The following is a 17484-nucleotide window of genomic DNA, read 5'->3' on the forward strand; positions in this document are numbered from 1 at the left end:
GGAAAGGCCTGTGGAAACCACGTTGCCAGCCGCTGGAGAGCCTTCGCCTGAAACTAAATTCCCCAGCAGGCAGCGCAACCACTTCCGCAAGTGGCGCTTGGAGAGAGGCATGCCGGGAATTGGAGTTTCCGTTCCCGAATGACCGGAAAGGCTGCCTTTCCCATTCCCTGGCTGGAGCCTCTGCAGTCTGGAGTTCTCCGCAGAGCGAATCAAGCTAAGAGACTCAACCTCAGGGCATCTTCTCACGGCCAGAGCCTTCCCGCGGCAAAGTAACTTCCGGAGCAAATGTTTCCGCAGGCTTCCGGTTCCGGTTCGACTGTTGTCTTGGCAACGAGAATGCACCAGACTCTGGTCAGTTATGGCGGGACTGAGCGGCTCGGAGATTCCCGACGGGGAGTTCACGGCGACCGTGTACCGTCTGGTCCGCGACTCGCGCTTCGCCGAGGCGGTGCAGCTGCTGGGCGGGGAGGTGCAGCGCAGCGCGAGGAGCCGCGCCGGCCTGTCGCTGCTGGGCTACTGCTACTACCGCCTGCAGGAGTTCGCGCTGGCCGCCGAGTGCTACGAGCAGCTCAGCCAGCTGCACCCGGACCTGGAGCAGTACCGCCTGTACCAGGCCCAGGCCCTGTACAAGGCCTGCCTGTACCCAGAGGCCACCCGGGTGGCCTTCCTGCTCCTGGACAACCCCGCCTACAACGGCCGGGTGCTCCGCCTGCAGGCCGCCATCAAGTACAGTGAGGGCGACCTGCCCGGGGCCCGCAGCCTGGTGGAGCAGCTGCTGAGCGGGGACGGAGGCGACGACGGTGGGGGCGAGAGTGAGCTCGACGGGCAGGTCAACCTGGGCTGCCTGCTCTACAAGGAGGGCCAGTATGCAGCCGCGTGCGCCAAGTTCTCGGCGGCCCTGCAGGCCTCCGGGTATCGGCCTGACCTTTCCTACAACTTGGCTTTGGCCTATTACAGCAGCAGGCAGTATGCCTCAGCTCTGAAGCACATCGCAGACATTATTGAGCATGGCATCCGCCAGCATCCCGAGCTGGGTGTGGGCATGACCACGGAGGGCATCGATGTTCGCAGTGTTGGCAACACCCTGGTCCTTCACCAGACTGCTCTGGTGGAAGCCTTCAACCTCAAGGCAGCCATTGAATTCCAGCTGAAAAACCATGAAGCGGCCCAGGAAGCCCTCACTGACATGCCACCCAGGGCAGAGGAAGAGTTAGATCCTGTGACTTTACACAACCAAGCGCTCATGAACATGGACGCCAAACCTACAGAAGGATTCGAAAAGCTACAGTTCTTACTCCAACAGAACCCCTTTCCCCCAGAGACGTTTGGCAACCTGCTGCTCCTCTACTGCAAATATGAATATTTCGACCTGGCGGCAGATGTCCTGGCAGAAAACGCACATTTGACTTACAGGTTCCTCACACCCTATCTCTATGACTTCTTGGACGCCATGATCACCTGCCAGACCGCACCTGAAGAGGCTTTCATTAAGCTTGATGGATTAGCTGCGATGCTGACAGAGCAGCTCCGGAAACTCACTATTCAAGTACAGGAAGCCAGACACAACAGAGACGACGAAGCTGTCAAAAAGGCTGTTAATGAGTATGATGAAACCCTGGAGAAGTATATCCCTGTGTTGATGGCCCAGGCAAAAATCTACTGGAACCTGGAAAACTACACAATGGTGGAAAAGATCTTCCGCAAATCTGTGGAGTTCTGTAACGACCACGATGTGTGGAAGCTGAACGTGGCTCATGTTCTGTTCATGCAGGAGAACAAGTACAAAGAGGCGATTGGGTTTTATGAGCCCATTGTCAAGAAGCATTATGATAACATCCTGAATGTCAGCGCTATTGTATTAGCTAACCTCTGCGTTTCATACATTATGACAAGCCAAAATGAAGAGGCTGAGGAGCTGATGAGGAAGATCGAAAAGGAGGAAGAGCAGCTGTCCTATGAAGACCCCGACAAGAAGATCTACCACCTGTGTATTGTCAACCTGGTGATAGGGACACTGTACTGTGCCAAAGGGAATTATGACTTCGGCATTTCTCGAGTGATCAAGAGCCTGGAACCTTATCACAAAAAGCTGGGAACCGATACGTGGTATTATGCCAAAAGATGCTTTCTGTCCTTACTAGAAAACATGTCAAAACACACTATCATGTTACGTGACAGTGTTATTCAAGAATGCGTCCAGTTTCTAGAGCAATGTGAACTGTATGGCAGGAACATACCTGCAGTTATTGAACAACCGCTGGAAGAAGAAAGACTGCATATTGGAAAGAACACAGTCACATATGAATCCAGACAGCTAAGAGCTTTGATTTATGAGATTACAGGGTGGAATATGTAATTATGGCTGATAATGGCTTTTATCATATGCTTTGTTATCTATATCTAGTATGTAGTTATATTTTACTTTAATCTTTGGGATCGTTAGAATTGTTATATGGTGAACTTTGTACTGTTTATAATTATAAGAATTAGATAATGCTTTTGATAAGTAATTTAGAAAGCTGATTTACAAATATGTTAAAAGCTGGTCGAGGGGAAGTTGTAACTTGTTAGGACTGTGTCTCACTCCTTTGTTATCTTTGTGTTTTGCTGTGTCTTGAGGATCCTTTGTGTATGGCTTACGTCATTCAGGGACTCTGTGCTATCAGGTCTAGCTAGGTAGGACTCTAATTAAAGTAGAGGGTTTCTGGGTTTTAATAATCACTTCAGGGATTCATGGTCTATTCTCATTTACCCTACTAATTTGTTATGTTTATGTTTCACATAGATTTTAGAATATTCTGGCAGCATATTCCAATACTCAAGCCCCCCCCCACCCCCACCCCCGCCTCCTCTTAGGATTTAGATTTTTTTAACATGTAAAATTCAGTGGGTAAACATGTGTCCTCACAGAATTATGGTGCTATAGCATAGAGACAATAAACAAATGACAAAGACATTTCCATGGATTTCTTTTGCCCTATTAATATTTTGAACCCGTGAACAAGATGTGCTATGCCTGGTTGGCTTTGGCAATAGCTTTCATTAACCTGCAACAGTGATGTGTAGCGCAGATGGCTCTCGAACTCACTTGTTAGCTCCTACCTGTGTCTTTGCCATTTGAGCAGATCTTAATATGGGGTGTGCTTCCACCTCGTAGCCTTTGGATAAGGAAAAATTGTACACTATTTCCATCTGCCACCAAACTCTTCTCTTGGACACACACAGGTGGGAAAGCCAGTGAGTGGGTCCTGACACTTTACCTAGTGGACTCGCAGTGCCAGTTTCATTCCCCCAACCCTTGCAGTGCTTTCCAAGTGTCCTCAGTGGGAAGTGACTGAGCCTGCTCAGGTCTTTCATTTGCTGAATCCTAAGAGTTTTGCCATTTGTTTCCCCACACTCACCCCTCTTCTGAAACCTGTTGATCTTCACTTGTCCTGGTTTAGGAAAATAAAGTAACTCATTGAATCTTTGGAAATTAACTGATTTTGAAAAATTTTTACCTAAGAAAATCACAATTTGTTAAGGTTCAGCCTGCTATTTCCACTTAGAGTTCAGAAACCTGTCATAAGGAATATATATCAATATATATTGTTTTATTTTCTTTAAAGAATATATATATATATATATATATTTTTTTTTTTTTTCTTTCCCCTTCAGGGAAGACCCACTTTGTCCCAAAGGTACTCAGATGAAGTATTCATCTGTTACATGACCGACTTCCAAACTTAAAATCTGTCGGGTTGATTGAAGAATGTAGCTCATATGAAGTGGAACTACTTGAGGATCTGAGCTGCTACCATTGACAATTGAGGCTTTGCTCCCGTACTGGGAAAGCAGTGCTCACTGACCTCTGTGGTGGCCCCATCTCTGGGAACGCTCCTCCGTCAACAACCTTTGTACTAAGTGTTGCTGTTTCTTTGAGCAGTGGTTCTGTTCCGGGTTCAGGACTCCTTAAGATTTGTAGAGTAAATGAACTGTCGTCTCATTTTCAATAGCCACATTGTCTTTCTGATGATCATTCCCTCCCCTTTCCACTAAATCAAGCGACTTTTTCTTTGTAAGAAACAGTGTGTGAGTCCTGTTAGCCACCCAAAAACGAATGTTTCCCAGATTTCCTCCTCCACCCACCTCGGTTCCCCAGTCTTCATTCAGCCAATTTATTTACCCAGGTGCCGGGTATTTGTGGAGTACATGTATGTGTAATTTAGCTTTTCAGAACATAAGAAGCTTTCAGAACAGTGTTTAACTCCTTGGCGCTGGGCAGTTGAGATTTCCTGGTAAAGGAGTCGGGGTTGTCCCTCCCCAGGGAGGTGTCCGCGTCCAATGAAGGACTGTGGCCTGCCTGGCTACAGCAGCCTCAGGACCAACCTGGCCCGGCAGCTAGCACTTACTGCCCTTTGATTTTGCATTTAGATCTCACCTCGTGTCTTTACAACGATCCCATATCTTGCCATTAGAAGGAAAATTTCCATTCCTGTAAAGTCTGACAAAAAGCTTTGCTTCATGCTCTTAGCACATAGGAAAGATTTCCTAAAGTTCGTGGAAATTTGCCAGTATCTTTCCATTCCATTTTCCCAGGAACAGTCAGTTGCCCTCTCGTCTGTAAGTGTCTGGTTTCTGGGATTGTTTACCTCAGTTCTTGCAAGTCTCTGCTGTAAGAATTCATGCAGCAGAAGCACTTTTATAAATCCAAATAACTTTTATGAGGAAAAAGGAAGTTTCAGGTGTTAGTCTCAGAAAACACACATCGTGGGACCCTGGGGATGGCCCTTAATTAAGAGGAGTCCACTGAGGGGAGAGGAGAGGGCAGGGGAGAGGAGAGGAGAGGGGATGGGAGGAGAGGAGAGAGTAAATCTTGAGAGGCACATGAACAAAGGAGAGTTCCCACACTCCCGACCTGCAAGAGAGCAACCTCAAAGAGCAAGGTCGACCCTTTGTGTAGGGGATGGGCATGGCTGAGGGTATTGGCTGATCTCATTGGCTGAGTTTAGGTCCACATGGGTGTGCCCAGGTTGTTCTCCACCTGGGTCTAGGTGACCTGGGACTGAGCATGCTCCACCCTGGATGGTCCCCATAGGTGTGTAATGTGTGCCTGCCCTCCTTGCTATGGCCAGCAACTTTAGCACAGGCATTTGATGGAGATGACCCCTTTGTTCCTAATCGTTCTATATTTCTTGTTTTAATTATTTAAAACACGTTATTGGAGGCTCATACAGCTCTTATCACAATCCATACTTATGTCCATTGTGTCAAGCACATTTGTATATTTATTGCCATCATTTAAAAAAACATTTGCTTTCTACTTGAGCCTTTGGTATGAGCTCATTTCCCCCCTCCCCTCCCTTCCCTCCCTCATGAACCCTTGATAACTTGTAATTTTTTTTCATGTATTATACTGCCTGATGTCTCCCTTCACCCACTTTTCTGTTGTTTGTCCCCCTGGGAGGGGGGCTATGTGTAGATCATTGTGATCGGTTCCCCCTTTCTTGCCACACCTTCTCCTTCCCCTCCTGTTATCGCTGCTCTCATTATTGGTCCTGAGGGGTCTTTCTACCTTAAGTACTTTCCTTAATAAGGTTTACCTTTATTCCTTTTACTCTTATGATTTCTTGATAGTAGTGGTGTAGTCTATTTTAATTGGACCAAATATGAAGTTCAGTATTTCATCATCTGGGGTCTAAACACACATGAGCAGAATATGGGCATGTTTTTTGACTAGTTACAGCCACATTCTCCTGTGCGAACACGAGCTTGACCTTTCCGAGCAGAGCCACCAAGCACAGACTCCTTTGACCAGTACCAGGAATGACCCTGGACTTGAGGTCCTGGTGACAGTCCCTCTCTGAATGTGGCATCAGCTGAATTAAACATTTCAGCCTCCAGGGAGATGTCAAAATGTTACATATGGAAAAAAGGAAAAGTTTTGGTAAAATTCAAGTTCAGTTTGAATCAACACTGCAATGTCTACCATAAATGTAGTGGTGCCATCACTAGGAGTGCCACCTAGGGGTGGCTCTGTGGTTCAGGCATTGAACTGCTAACCACAAAGTTGGCTGTTCAAACACACCAGCTAGGTCTGCCGGAGAAAGAGGTTTTCTGCTCCTGTAAAGATTCACAGCCTCAAAGTAATCAATACCATTAAATGGTCCATATGGGTATTGTTCAATTGGTGTATGTACTGCTGTATGTATTCTCAACCACTAAATAAATAAAAGTTAAAGAAAATAGATTTAGACCTTCAGGAGCCCACAGAGGCACCTCTACTCTGTCCTACAATCTCAAGAGCAGTCAGAGTCCAGGGCAGCGAATCACCGTCAACTAGATGAGAGTGGGTTTTGTTTATATTGTTTTGTTTTAAATAAAGGACACGTTGGCACTACTCTGAAATGTGTCTCCAAAGAAGTTAGGATCAAGCATGATGTAGAAACTGACTTGAGTAAAAGCTGATTGGACAATAGCTGAGGTAGGAGCCCTAATGGTATAGTGGCTAAACAGTGCCCATTTCAGGTGAGCAGACATGGTTTCCTGAAAAGACAATACAGTCCCATTTAGAAAGAGCAGTTGTTCAGGAGACTGGGTGTTTGTGCCCCTTGGGCTTGGCAGTGGGTTTTGGTTTTTTTACACAGGGTAGAAATAAGATGATTTCTGTGGTATAATGAATACTTATAATGGCATTTACAGCCATGGACCTCTAACTCCTACAAACTGACTGGGTGGGCCACAGTCTTGTTATTGGTCAATTTACTGTGCAAATAATTAACAATAACCACAAAATGACCACAGAACTGATTCTGACTCACAGTGATCCCATGGGACAGAGAACTGCCCCTGTGGGTTTCTGGGGCTGTAAGCCTTCACGGGAATGGAGAGCCCTGTCTTCCCTCTGAGGGGCTGGTAGTTTAGAACTGCCGACCTTTTAGTTAGAAGTCAGTCCACTGTGATGCCAGGACTCCTTATGCAAATAATTACTTCAAAATTCTCCCAATAGTGTTAAAGCCCCTTTGCAGTCCACTAAGGAATTGGTTGGGTTTGCCATTTGGGAGTTATATATCATCTGGAAGAAGGGCGTGGCGTGGAGTGGAGTGTGTCTCTTGGACAGGGGTCTCTGCCCTAGGAACCTTCTAGACTGGGAAGAGAGCTGTTAGCACTGGTCAGAGATGGAGGGCTCCCATAGAGGCAGCTGGGAAGGGCAAGGTAGTTGGGTGCCCTCAGGCCGGGAGCAGCTGACAAATGCCTCCACGCAGGTTTGCCTGATGCTTGAGCTGCGCGACAGGCCCGTGCAGGACAGAAGCCCGAGTGTGCCCTGTGCCATATCCCCCCCTCTCCCCGGGCAGGGTGGTGGGAGCCAGAGACCTTTGGGCAGCCCAGGCTTTGGTAGTGTGGTGCTCAAAGAGAGAACATGAGCCTGGGTAGCAGTGGTAGGAGCCAGCAGCAGAGACCTTGAAGGGCCCAGCAGCTGAGGCTCACAGAATAGCAGTCTTTCCAGCATGGAAGCAAAGCCCAGGGAGGCCCCTGGATTAGCAGAAGACGCAAGCAGTACAGGCCCCCTGCTCCCAGGCAGTGTGGTGTCCACACAGCATCTGACCCGACCGTGGCATGCCATTGCCTGAAAATGGACATGGGGAATTTGAGGAGTAAGATTTTCCTTTTGGAGAAAAGCTTACTCTTTGCTATGGTTTCCACTTCGCCAGCAGTGTGTGTCAGGGTTCAGTTCTATCTCCGGTGAACCTAACACCCATGTCAGTGTGGGGTGTATCATTCCTAGCGGACTTCTGGCCCATGTGCAATGCGTAACAATTTCTAAGGTTCGTTCTGTCTGAGCTTGTATGACCCATGTAGGAGTTAAAATTGAGTGGCTAATGACAACATGCCATCATGTTGATGGGGGTCACTTGACAGTCTTCCTTCCAACATGGGAATCCCAGGTGGAGACAAGAATCAACACCTGTGCACATGTCCTCCACTGCTAGAAAAGCGAATTCATCGTCACCCCCACCCCTGACCTGGCACAGCATGATGCTGTCAACAATGGGTTCACAGGAAATAATGCTTTTTCCTAACAATGAGTGATTGTGGTATCGTTTTATTAACCCCCACGCCCAGCACAGTTTAAAGCTCACACATGGGCATTTGTTCATACAGTCTATGAAAACCAGTAAAAGAAGAATTCGCAACATACAGAGCACAGTAGACGATGCGTTGAGCCCTGTGGAAAGCAGTATGGCTGTCTGAACTGAGGGAAGTCCCGCTGGAGTCTCAGCACCTTTCCTTCCCGCTACAGATTTACCTTCGGACTACAGATGTAAACAGAGTTGTTTGTATGCACTTGTGGCAGCAGTGAAATGGCTTAGATACAAGTGCTTCCCCACAGGTTGCTCCCCAAAGACGACTACAGCACTGGCAGGAATATGCACGCCTTCAAGGAAGACTCACGATAAGGTAGTATCCAGTCAAGTGGTATCAAAGTATTTCACAGGCTTAGCAGAAAAGACAAAAATTAAGGAAATTAACCTACACTCATGTCTCACATGATTTATTATTGTCCAGGAAGAGATTACTCAGAAGGCACCGTCACACAACAAAGGGCTGACACACAACGGACAGAACCCACTGAGCAGCAGCAGGTGGTGACTCTCACATCCACATCCGCTGAGCCGTGAGGGTGGCCAGGTCGGAACAGTAGGGATGAAAGGGGGAAAGAAAAGTACAGAGAAACCCCACTGAGTCGCTAGATGTGAGTGCAGGTCCACCACACAGTGAGCTCATACAACTACTTACTGCTTGGCATGGTCTTGGAGAGCAACTGCCTCGTACCTCCAAACCACCTTTCTTCAAAAACCTATTCATTCCCGCTCATTTTAAACAATGGCTAGTTCAAGAAAACAAAACAAAACCAACCAAACCCCAACAAGGCACTGTGAGCTTTTGCGGAGATTCTAAGCTGCTCCAAAGATAATTCCCGAAGCTGTATACCAGTAGTAGTATTTCGTGTCTTCTGGGTATGTGAACAAGCACATTTTAAGAATCAAACAAATTTTTGTAGGTGTTCATGTGGCTTTCCTAACAAGGAAAACACTATCAACAGTAAAATGTCTTAAAACCATGCATGCATTTGCTAAGAAATACAAAATTTTGTTTTCCATCTCTGATGTGGAATTTTGGTCTCTGAAACTTGTGTTTAAAGGTATGTCCTGCATTCTTCCTTGTGAAAAAGAAAGTAACAATCTCCCCCTGGAAATAAAAAATGAATCTTTTTGTGTTCGCAGAACTAAAAGTAGTTCGTTCTCTTTGGTTTGAACGGTACTTATTGATATGCAGTATTCACTAGTGGTCCTGTGTCGAAGAAATGACCGTGGGGGTTAGGATAGCACAAGAGGGCCCGTCCTTGGAGGAATGCTTCAAGTTCACAGGAGACTACACCTCTCCTAAGAATATAGCATTGGCTTCTGGCTAACAATATGCTCAACTAGAAATCAAAAGGGGGTCTGTGATCTTCAGATTGTACATAGCGACAATGTTACATCCATGAAAGTATAAAGAATTTTCTGTTTTTAAAGTGGTGGAAACATAGATGAAGGTGAAATGTTAAAATAAAAACTCATACATAAAGAGAAGAATCAATAGTTTCATACTCTCTTTGAAGAAAAAAAAACAGACGCAGGTCCTTTTTATTAACAATATAAGTTTTTTTAAATCTTTTGACATTACAAGCAATTTTTACAGTTAAATTACACACTAAAGACATACATTTGGCTTGGGGGCAGAAAGATGAGTAACTTACATCCTTCATATCAGATACTGTACTTCAACAGTTTGAGAAAACTTTTTGTACTTTATAGATTCAACATCTCCAAGGTGTTCATTTTCCGGGAAAGTGAAATTAAGATGAATTCAAGGAACTTATTGGCATGTGGCTTATTGGAAAGGTGATATCTCTGGCAAGGTTAAGCTTCCAAAACTCAAAAAGCCAAAGATCAAATACCCTGGATTCTCAATTCTTAATCCCAAACTGTTTATCTTCATCCTTTCCCTCTGCATGAATTAAGCTCTGCTTTAAATCTAGATTACTCAAGATTTTGTGAATAAAAAACTATTATAGTGGTCCTTAATTCCTTATTTTTTTTTTTTTTGGTAATTGATACATACTTTCCACAATGTTACATTTTGGCCACCTCAAACACCAGCATCATGTGCATTCTGTCCATCACCCAACAGTAAATACCGTGCTCTACATTTGTATGGAACAGTAGCGCAACAAAAGTGAGTTTCCCTTTGAATACGTCATTATAACACACTTCTGATTGGGACAACTGAACTTCTTTGATCAATTGTGGTTAGGAAACAACATGATAATGGCAAATCATTGAGGCCAACATGCAGAAAGGCATTTTGAAAATGCAAACGAAGACTTAGCAATTCCTAATATTCTGAAGAGATTTCCTTGCAACCATCTGTGTCCCATATACACACATATGCTGATGAAAATGGAGTCTTATTTTGAGTTTGTTTCCCAAACACACCGACCATGTATGCATATTAAAAGGCTACCAACTTCATATAACTTTTAAGTAACAGTGATACAGTAAGAAAGTAATTTTAGGACAACACCCAAGTCCTCAGAATAGGAAATAATTTCATCCTTTGTGGCAAAAAGCTTGACACAAATGTGTGGCTCGCTTAGTCCTTACTAAAAAAGCTCAAGTTACTTAGCATAAGATGGAATTCACTTATGCACTGTCAACTGCACTAAACATTAAGGCATCGATTTCTCTAGGGGTCAATAAAGCCTATTGGAGTATTTAGCAGTACTCAGGCTATTTCTCACTATCAGCAAGTTTCACTCCCACTGAAACGTCAACCCAAATGTGACATCATCAAAACTGAGGAAAATGTAACTAAAATTGATTAAAGACAAACATATGTGATGCAGTACTAAAATGGGCTTTTGATATTTAATACAAGCTTATTAAAAATGAGTGAAGAAGCTTTACATAAACAAAGGTCTCAGCTTTATGAAGCCATTTTCCCCAGACATTTCAGAGTTAAAAGGCAACATTTGAAGTGCTCTCAGAGTACTTATGAACTCAAGTCTTCTGTAAATTTAGAGGCAACTCTCAGAAGCACCCCAGGAAACTGGGGAACTGACTTTCTAATTTACTAAATCAGAGTGAAACAGTATTGATGAATGTTCACGTGCTTCAAAAGGATCCTCGCACATACTATCGCATGGTTGCCATTGTAAAATTAAAGCTGGAACCCTGCATACACGGCGAAGGAAAAGCCAAAGTAAACCGCTCCTTGCCCCGGCGCCCTCTCGACGAGCGCAGACAACGATGTCGGCGGCCGCTGTTGCCGGGACCGGTGAGTGGGTTCCGTCCGACTCCACAGAGCAGAGCACCGGCCGGCCTGGCACCGTCCCACCAGCACTGCAGCGATGAGCACATTCTTGGAGCCACTGCGTCAGTTTGTCTCACAGAGGGTCGCCGTCTTTTCACCGATGCTCTACTTTACCAATCACAACGTCCCTTTCCAGGTCAGGCCATTCCTGGCAAGATGCCCAAGGTAAGCAAGTCTGTGTTGCCTCTCAGGAGCATTCTGGTTGTACTGGTACATAGTTGTCTAATACCAAGTCAAGGAATCTTGGTGGCTTGGTGGCTCAAGTGCTCGGCAGCAGTGGGGACAGAGGTGTGGCAGTCAGCTCACAGAATTCACAGCACTGGCAGTTCTCTCTCTCTACAGTGCTATCAGTTGCAGTCACCCTGACGGCAGTGGGCTTGTTTTGGCTTTTGTTTACTAACACCAAGCAAAGACTTCCGAAGTTATTGAAACCTGAATTCCCTCAGAAAGTGTGTTAATAACAAGCACATGCAAGGAATGGATCTGCTGATGAATCTGTAAGTTTTATTTTAAAACTTTTTTTAAAACTCAGGAACATGTATACACTTCCAGTGAGCTATTAGTACCTTATTACACTTTACATTTCAATAACTAGAGAAATTATTTTGATGAATTTTTATAAAGCTGAGAATTTTCATTTTAGAGAAAATTTCCTCCTCAAGTATCCAACTATTTCAAAAATCAAGGACTTTAAGCAAAGGTCTGCTGGAAGTTGTACAATCAAAAATAAATCACCAATGAAGGGAGCTTCTAATAGATACATATTTCAGTTTTGTTGTTAAACTAATATTTAATTTTGATTTGCTTAGCGATTTAGGTTTATTAGTTTGAAGCCAAATTTAATAGTTAAAAATGATTTATCATTTTGAAGTCTTAAAAATGCCATTTTGTCGATTTTAAATGTCCGCTTGTCTGGTTAAGGCTACTTCAGATATAAAAGATATCAAACTGCCCCATGCTGTGGGGCTCTGCTGCACAGACAGATGTCCTTGTAAAGGACTGTCCGCAGATTGGCTTACACGAACTGATCAAATATCAATTTTAAAAAATTATAAAAAGTTAAGTATTGCATTAAGAAAAGAATCCATCTCAAAATGTGATCATGAACCTTGACAGGCAGTAATTCAAAGTAATCATTTCACTCATTTTAATATCCAGGTTTCAATGTAAAAATGCTTGGCTAAAGGTGATTAATGTTCTCATTATTTAAGAAATATGATATTTCAAACTTTTGATTATGGTATGTATGCATTATATTACTTTCTTCTAAAAATTTAGGTTAAACCAGTAATTCAAAACAGGCATTAAGCCATTATTAAAAATTAAATGGAAACTTTACTTTCAGATGAAAATTTATCATGCTGTTTGGATTAATTTGAAAAAAATTCTTTTTATCATTGGAACTGTTAGGGCTTTCAGATTCAATAATAGCTCAATGTTGACTGTTTCCTTAGTCCAACAATCCCTCCTACTGGAGATATTCGGGCAAGATGTCTTCCTCCTTCTGCTCCTGTTGTAGCTGCTGCTTCTGCAGCTCAGCATAAGACAGTGAAACAAGAAACATTAGGAATCGACAGTGAAGAGAGACGTTGAGTTTTGTGGTAAACCTGTCTTCACCTACTGAGTCAGCTCTCCTTACGAAACGTAACGAACGAACCACGATGTAGCAGTAGGTTATGTCAGGGTTACAAGGGCAGCTCACGCTGCAGCAGATACAAAAACACAGAGGCTAAAAATGCATCCCATAACAGTACAGTTTGTATAGTGATGATTTAAGGTCTTTCTCTACATATACTAATTGCAAGGAAAATGCAGGTGAAGCACCTGACAAAACTGAAGGCATCCCAAAGAACAAGCTGCCTATCACCTTTCCTGGTCGGATATGCTCTCTCCTGAACCGCCTACTACTCACACTGGAGTGTGCTCCTGAGCAGCACATGCAGACACCGCTCCTCAGTAGGAGCCTTCCCACAAACAACCTTTGGAAAAGAGATAACACCGATATCTGCCTTTCTTCCCCTCCCTCGAGGAGGACGCTTCAATACAACACAGCTGGCAGCATCCTCCTTGGATGTAACAATAAGCAGTTTTGTGTTGCCTGAATAAAACTTAAATTGATGACCGTTTGGCTGTAAACTGATGCACCTACAATGCGAGAGATTTTGAAATACCCTCTGTCAATCCACAGACATAGAAACAAAACAAACTAAGGAACGGAAAAAAAAAACAAGACTTGAAAACAAACTCATTTCAAAACCAACAAACAAATTGAGTTGAAATACAGTCCATGACATATTTGATTACTGGTATAACCATAGTTGAGAAATTGGGGGAAAAAGTGATGTTCTACACTGAATTTATAAAAGGTTTCCATTTCCGAAGATGTTGTTGGGGTCCACGTATTCCTTGACAGACTTCAGCATCCCAAGGCCGACATCAGAGATGCTTTCCTTAAGCCACTGCTTCCGCAACTTGCCCACTGGAAAAACAGAATCAACAATGCTTCAGTATACACTACACTGTGATGCTGGGACCAATCAATCTTGTGACCATGAATGAACAAACACTGTGTGATAAATGCTTTTATTCAAAAATGAGAAATGTTTTGCTTTCTTTGATTTATTGAGCCCACCAGACTATCAAGCTCATTAAGCCCAATGCCTTCCCAGGGGATGCCTGTGCTCCACACAGTCTCCTTTCTCTGTAAACTACGAAATGGAGATGGAGGCAGCATGGCCTAAGAGTATGGCCCATTTTACAAACAACAAAATGAGAAAAACATGAATTTCACAAGAACACACACCCTCTTAACTACCAAAAACAGGTCAAGGTTTCAGAGAAAACGAAGCAACTGAAGAAAAGCATCAGAGCCAGATGAAACTGTACAATAGAGCAAAAACAACAGGACATATGTGTACAAAAGCTTAAAATAGAAGAAAAGCTGTCCCTTAATAAACATTAAAAAAAAACCCAACAACAAAAACAACTTCGTGAAACTTCCCATTTCCAATTCCCCCTTTTTGGTTAACTATTTTTAAGCAAATATATTCCCACACAGTGGCTACTTTTTTCCTATTGTTTTTTTTAGAACTAGAAACGATTTAAAAAAAAATCATTTTATTGGGGGCTCATATAGAGATGATTCTTTAAAGCCACTAAATAAACACCCAACCCAACTCAAACTTATCTTCTGCTTTTACACACTGAGTGGTATCTTTCCCTCCTTCCCCTAACTCGTAGTCATTTCCTCTGCTGTAGCTTAGTGACACTACTGCCAGCAGCATACGTGATATTCCCAAAGGCACCAATGAAAAACAACCTTCTCTAAGTAGACATGTCACAAAATATAGGTACTTTCTTTGGCATTAAAAATTAAAGCAATATGCTGGTGTATGGATGGTGAAATAGAAAAAAACCTTTTAATTTATGGTGAGGATTATTTGTGGTTATTACCCAACAAATGCATTTTTGTAATAAAGGAATCCAAATGGTCATTTCCCACAAATACTCATTAATGATTCAAAGTCATCAAAAGTAATTTAATTGGCCAACCAGAATGGGAACCCTTTCATTAACGTTTTCAACCTGTCATTCTACAATGCATTCCCAGTTATCAGGCCGTGTGATACACTGGAGCAGCTGCCTTTTGGAACCCTTAAACTCCACTTCAAACTCAACTCAGACTATCTTCCGTGTGCAGTTCTGCAGGGAACGGTCACACTGTCATCAAAATAACAAACAGCAGGATCCCCTGAGAGTCCAAAGCATCTCTGGTTGGGTTCGGGAAGTAAAAAAAGCATGGCTGGTATTAAGTTGCAGTGTAGGGGTGGCCGCGAAGGCAAAAAAGAGAAATTCTGTTTAAGAGAACTCTAAAACCAGCAGACACGCAGGACACATTCTTATTCATGTACCACTTCAAAGATGTTCTTCTACTATGTCCAAAAAACCCACAATGCTTTGGTCTCAGTTTTTCTCATTAGCAAAAAGGAATTGATATGTTCTACAATCTTCAATCTTAATAGTTTATATTTTTTATAAACTAAAGAAAAAGTTGCAAATCGTCTCCTTCCGGGTTTGCCCTAAGAGATTAAAAATAAATCCAGACCCAGTTGTTCTGTGGGTATAGAAATGGCACGGCTCTAAGCTGTCCACACTGGGCTGCTGGAGAGAGGGGTGAGGAGCAGTCAATGCCATCTCCACGCTTATCTGTAATACAGCTTCATGAATGTGTCCTGTGGTTATAGAAGTAATTGTCCCGAAAAGACTGCAAACAACTGCTCCAACAAGATGGAGCACATTAGAACCTCAGCAGGATGCCCACCAGCTAGCTCGTCGGCCTGGTTTTACACCTCTAGTAATAATGCAATTCCACAAGGAACTGAACCATCATCTGAGAAGCCACCCAGCAGCCATTGCATAGTTAATGAAGTCACTCACCAAGCGCTGGAAAACAGAAGGTGCTTGGAGTGCATCATTAGTTCTGTCAGAAGGATAATTTACACATCTATCTTGTCAAATTTTCTATGGTTTATACTTTTACAATAATCAATCAAACATACATTTGATTAGTGAACTAGAAAGTTAAAAAGAAAGAAAGCTAGTAGAGTACAGCTGGCATAGCTATGGCCCCTCATAAACATATTTGATAAAAGAGTTTAACCCCTTGGTGGCAGAGGTCTGTGAGCTGCTTCGACAGCTGCTAACAGTTTGAACTGGGGTCAGAAATCGTGGTTTATGCAATTAAAGGGACTAGGCATCTTTAGGCTGTGTAAACAGAAAACAACTGTCTAAGCACAAAATCTAAATGAGCCTTTATAACCAACATAATAATGATTAGGAGTGATCTTCTTAAGATTTAATGGAACTTTCTGTGACTGTGTCAGAGGAACTAATTTTAAAAGAGACATTAAAGTAAAACAATGATGACCAACATCAAAAGGCCCCAATCTCAGAGAGGACTCTTACTTCGAAGTTGAAGATATTTATTGTAAAGCCGATGCCACTCACCACCAACAAACAGCCTTATGTACAGTCCCTAAGGTGCACGTTAGACATGCAGAGAGCAGCAGATTACACAATGTTACACGTGTCTACAACACTCTCTAGTAGCTGCCTTGACATTTGTACAATCTGTTTGAGAAAAAGAAGAGCTACTTTTATGTTGCACTATTGAACACTCTTTGGATGGGACACGCATCCCTGAAAGCTCATATACACATTGACTTGTACCGCATGAGGCTTCCTCCTCTTCCCAGAGCTGGCTCATCGGCTCCAATATTCAAGACCAGTGACCCAACTACATGTCTTTGATTTCTGATTTACAAGTACAACGCTAGCCTGAGAGTCAATACCAGAGCTACAAAAAGCCAAGAGCATCATCTTTGAAAATAAGGTAGGGATTCTATGTTCATAACTCTCTGTCATTTTAAATATAATGCCAAGTTTTAAGAGTCTCGGGTGTATTTGAAAAAGATAAACAAAGATGGATCAAATACTAAATACTATAGAAAACAAACGGAGGAAATATTTTGCATGTGCTTAAATTAAAATTTTACCCTTTTTACAATTTAACTTCTAGTGATATATGAAACAAACTTCGGGCTCTTCCAAATTCCACAGATTAAAAAAAAATACTTTTGAAATACAAACTGGGGAGCATCAGGGGCAGTCTTCACAGTCACAGGTTGCTCCCTCTGGAAGCGAGCTGTCTCATGAAACGAGGCATCCTGATCAGTAGCAGAAAAGAATGAGCAGATTATGGACAGGGCTGGGAGTTGTGTATGGAAACGTGGACACGGTGGTCAACCTAGCCACCAAAAAAGTACCTGGAATTACTTTCTGAGGTGTAAGGAACTGATGACTTAGCAGAAAACTGCTGACCAGTTCTATCCTACAAAGGATAAATCTGGGGGCTGACAGGCAGGTTCCTTAAGCTAGACAGTCCTTGAAAAATTTAAATATATGAGTTTGAGTATAAGGCCAAAAGGATTTGTTATTTATTTATTTTAAAAATATATGAACAGGCCACACATTTTTTTAAATGCAAAAATCTACTAAAGCTAAAGCTCAGAAATAAAACTTAGACAA

At 43.0% G+C, this 17484-nt stretch overlaps 2 protein-coding genes across 3 annotated transcripts in view; one reads left to right on the forward strand and one right to left on the reverse strand.

The window, feature by feature from the left end:
• Positions 1–324: 324 nt before the first annotated feature.
• On the forward strand, positions 325–3562 carry LOC142424270 (intraflagellar transport protein 70B). Its single transcript, XM_075529400.1, has one exon. The coding sequence runs from the start codon at positions 359–361 to the stop codon at positions 2354–2356; it is 1998 nt and encodes a 665-aa protein (XP_075385515.1). The 5' UTR covers positions 325–358; the 3' UTR covers positions 2357–3562.
• Positions 3563–10104: 6542 nt separating this feature from the next.
• Positions 10105–17484, reverse strand: part of AGPS (alkylglycerone phosphate synthase) — a 129165-nt gene continuing 121785 nt past the window's right edge. For both annotated transcript variants that reach the window (XM_075528826.1, XM_075528827.1), the window contains exon 20: positions 10105–13876. In XM_075528826.1, the coding sequence (XP_075384941.1) occupies positions 13755–13876 (122 nt within the window). In that variant the 3' untranslated portion in view covers positions 10105–13754. The remainder of the gene's footprint in view (positions 13877–17484) is intronic.

Source organism: Tenrec ecaudatus, chromosome 13 (assembly GCF_050624435.1).
Source record: "Tenrec ecaudatus isolate mTenEca1 chromosome 13, mTenEca1.hap1, whole genome shotgun sequence".
NCBI classification, from domain to species: domain Eukaryota; kingdom Metazoa; phylum Chordata; class Mammalia; order Afrosoricida; family Tenrecidae; genus Tenrec; species Tenrec ecaudatus.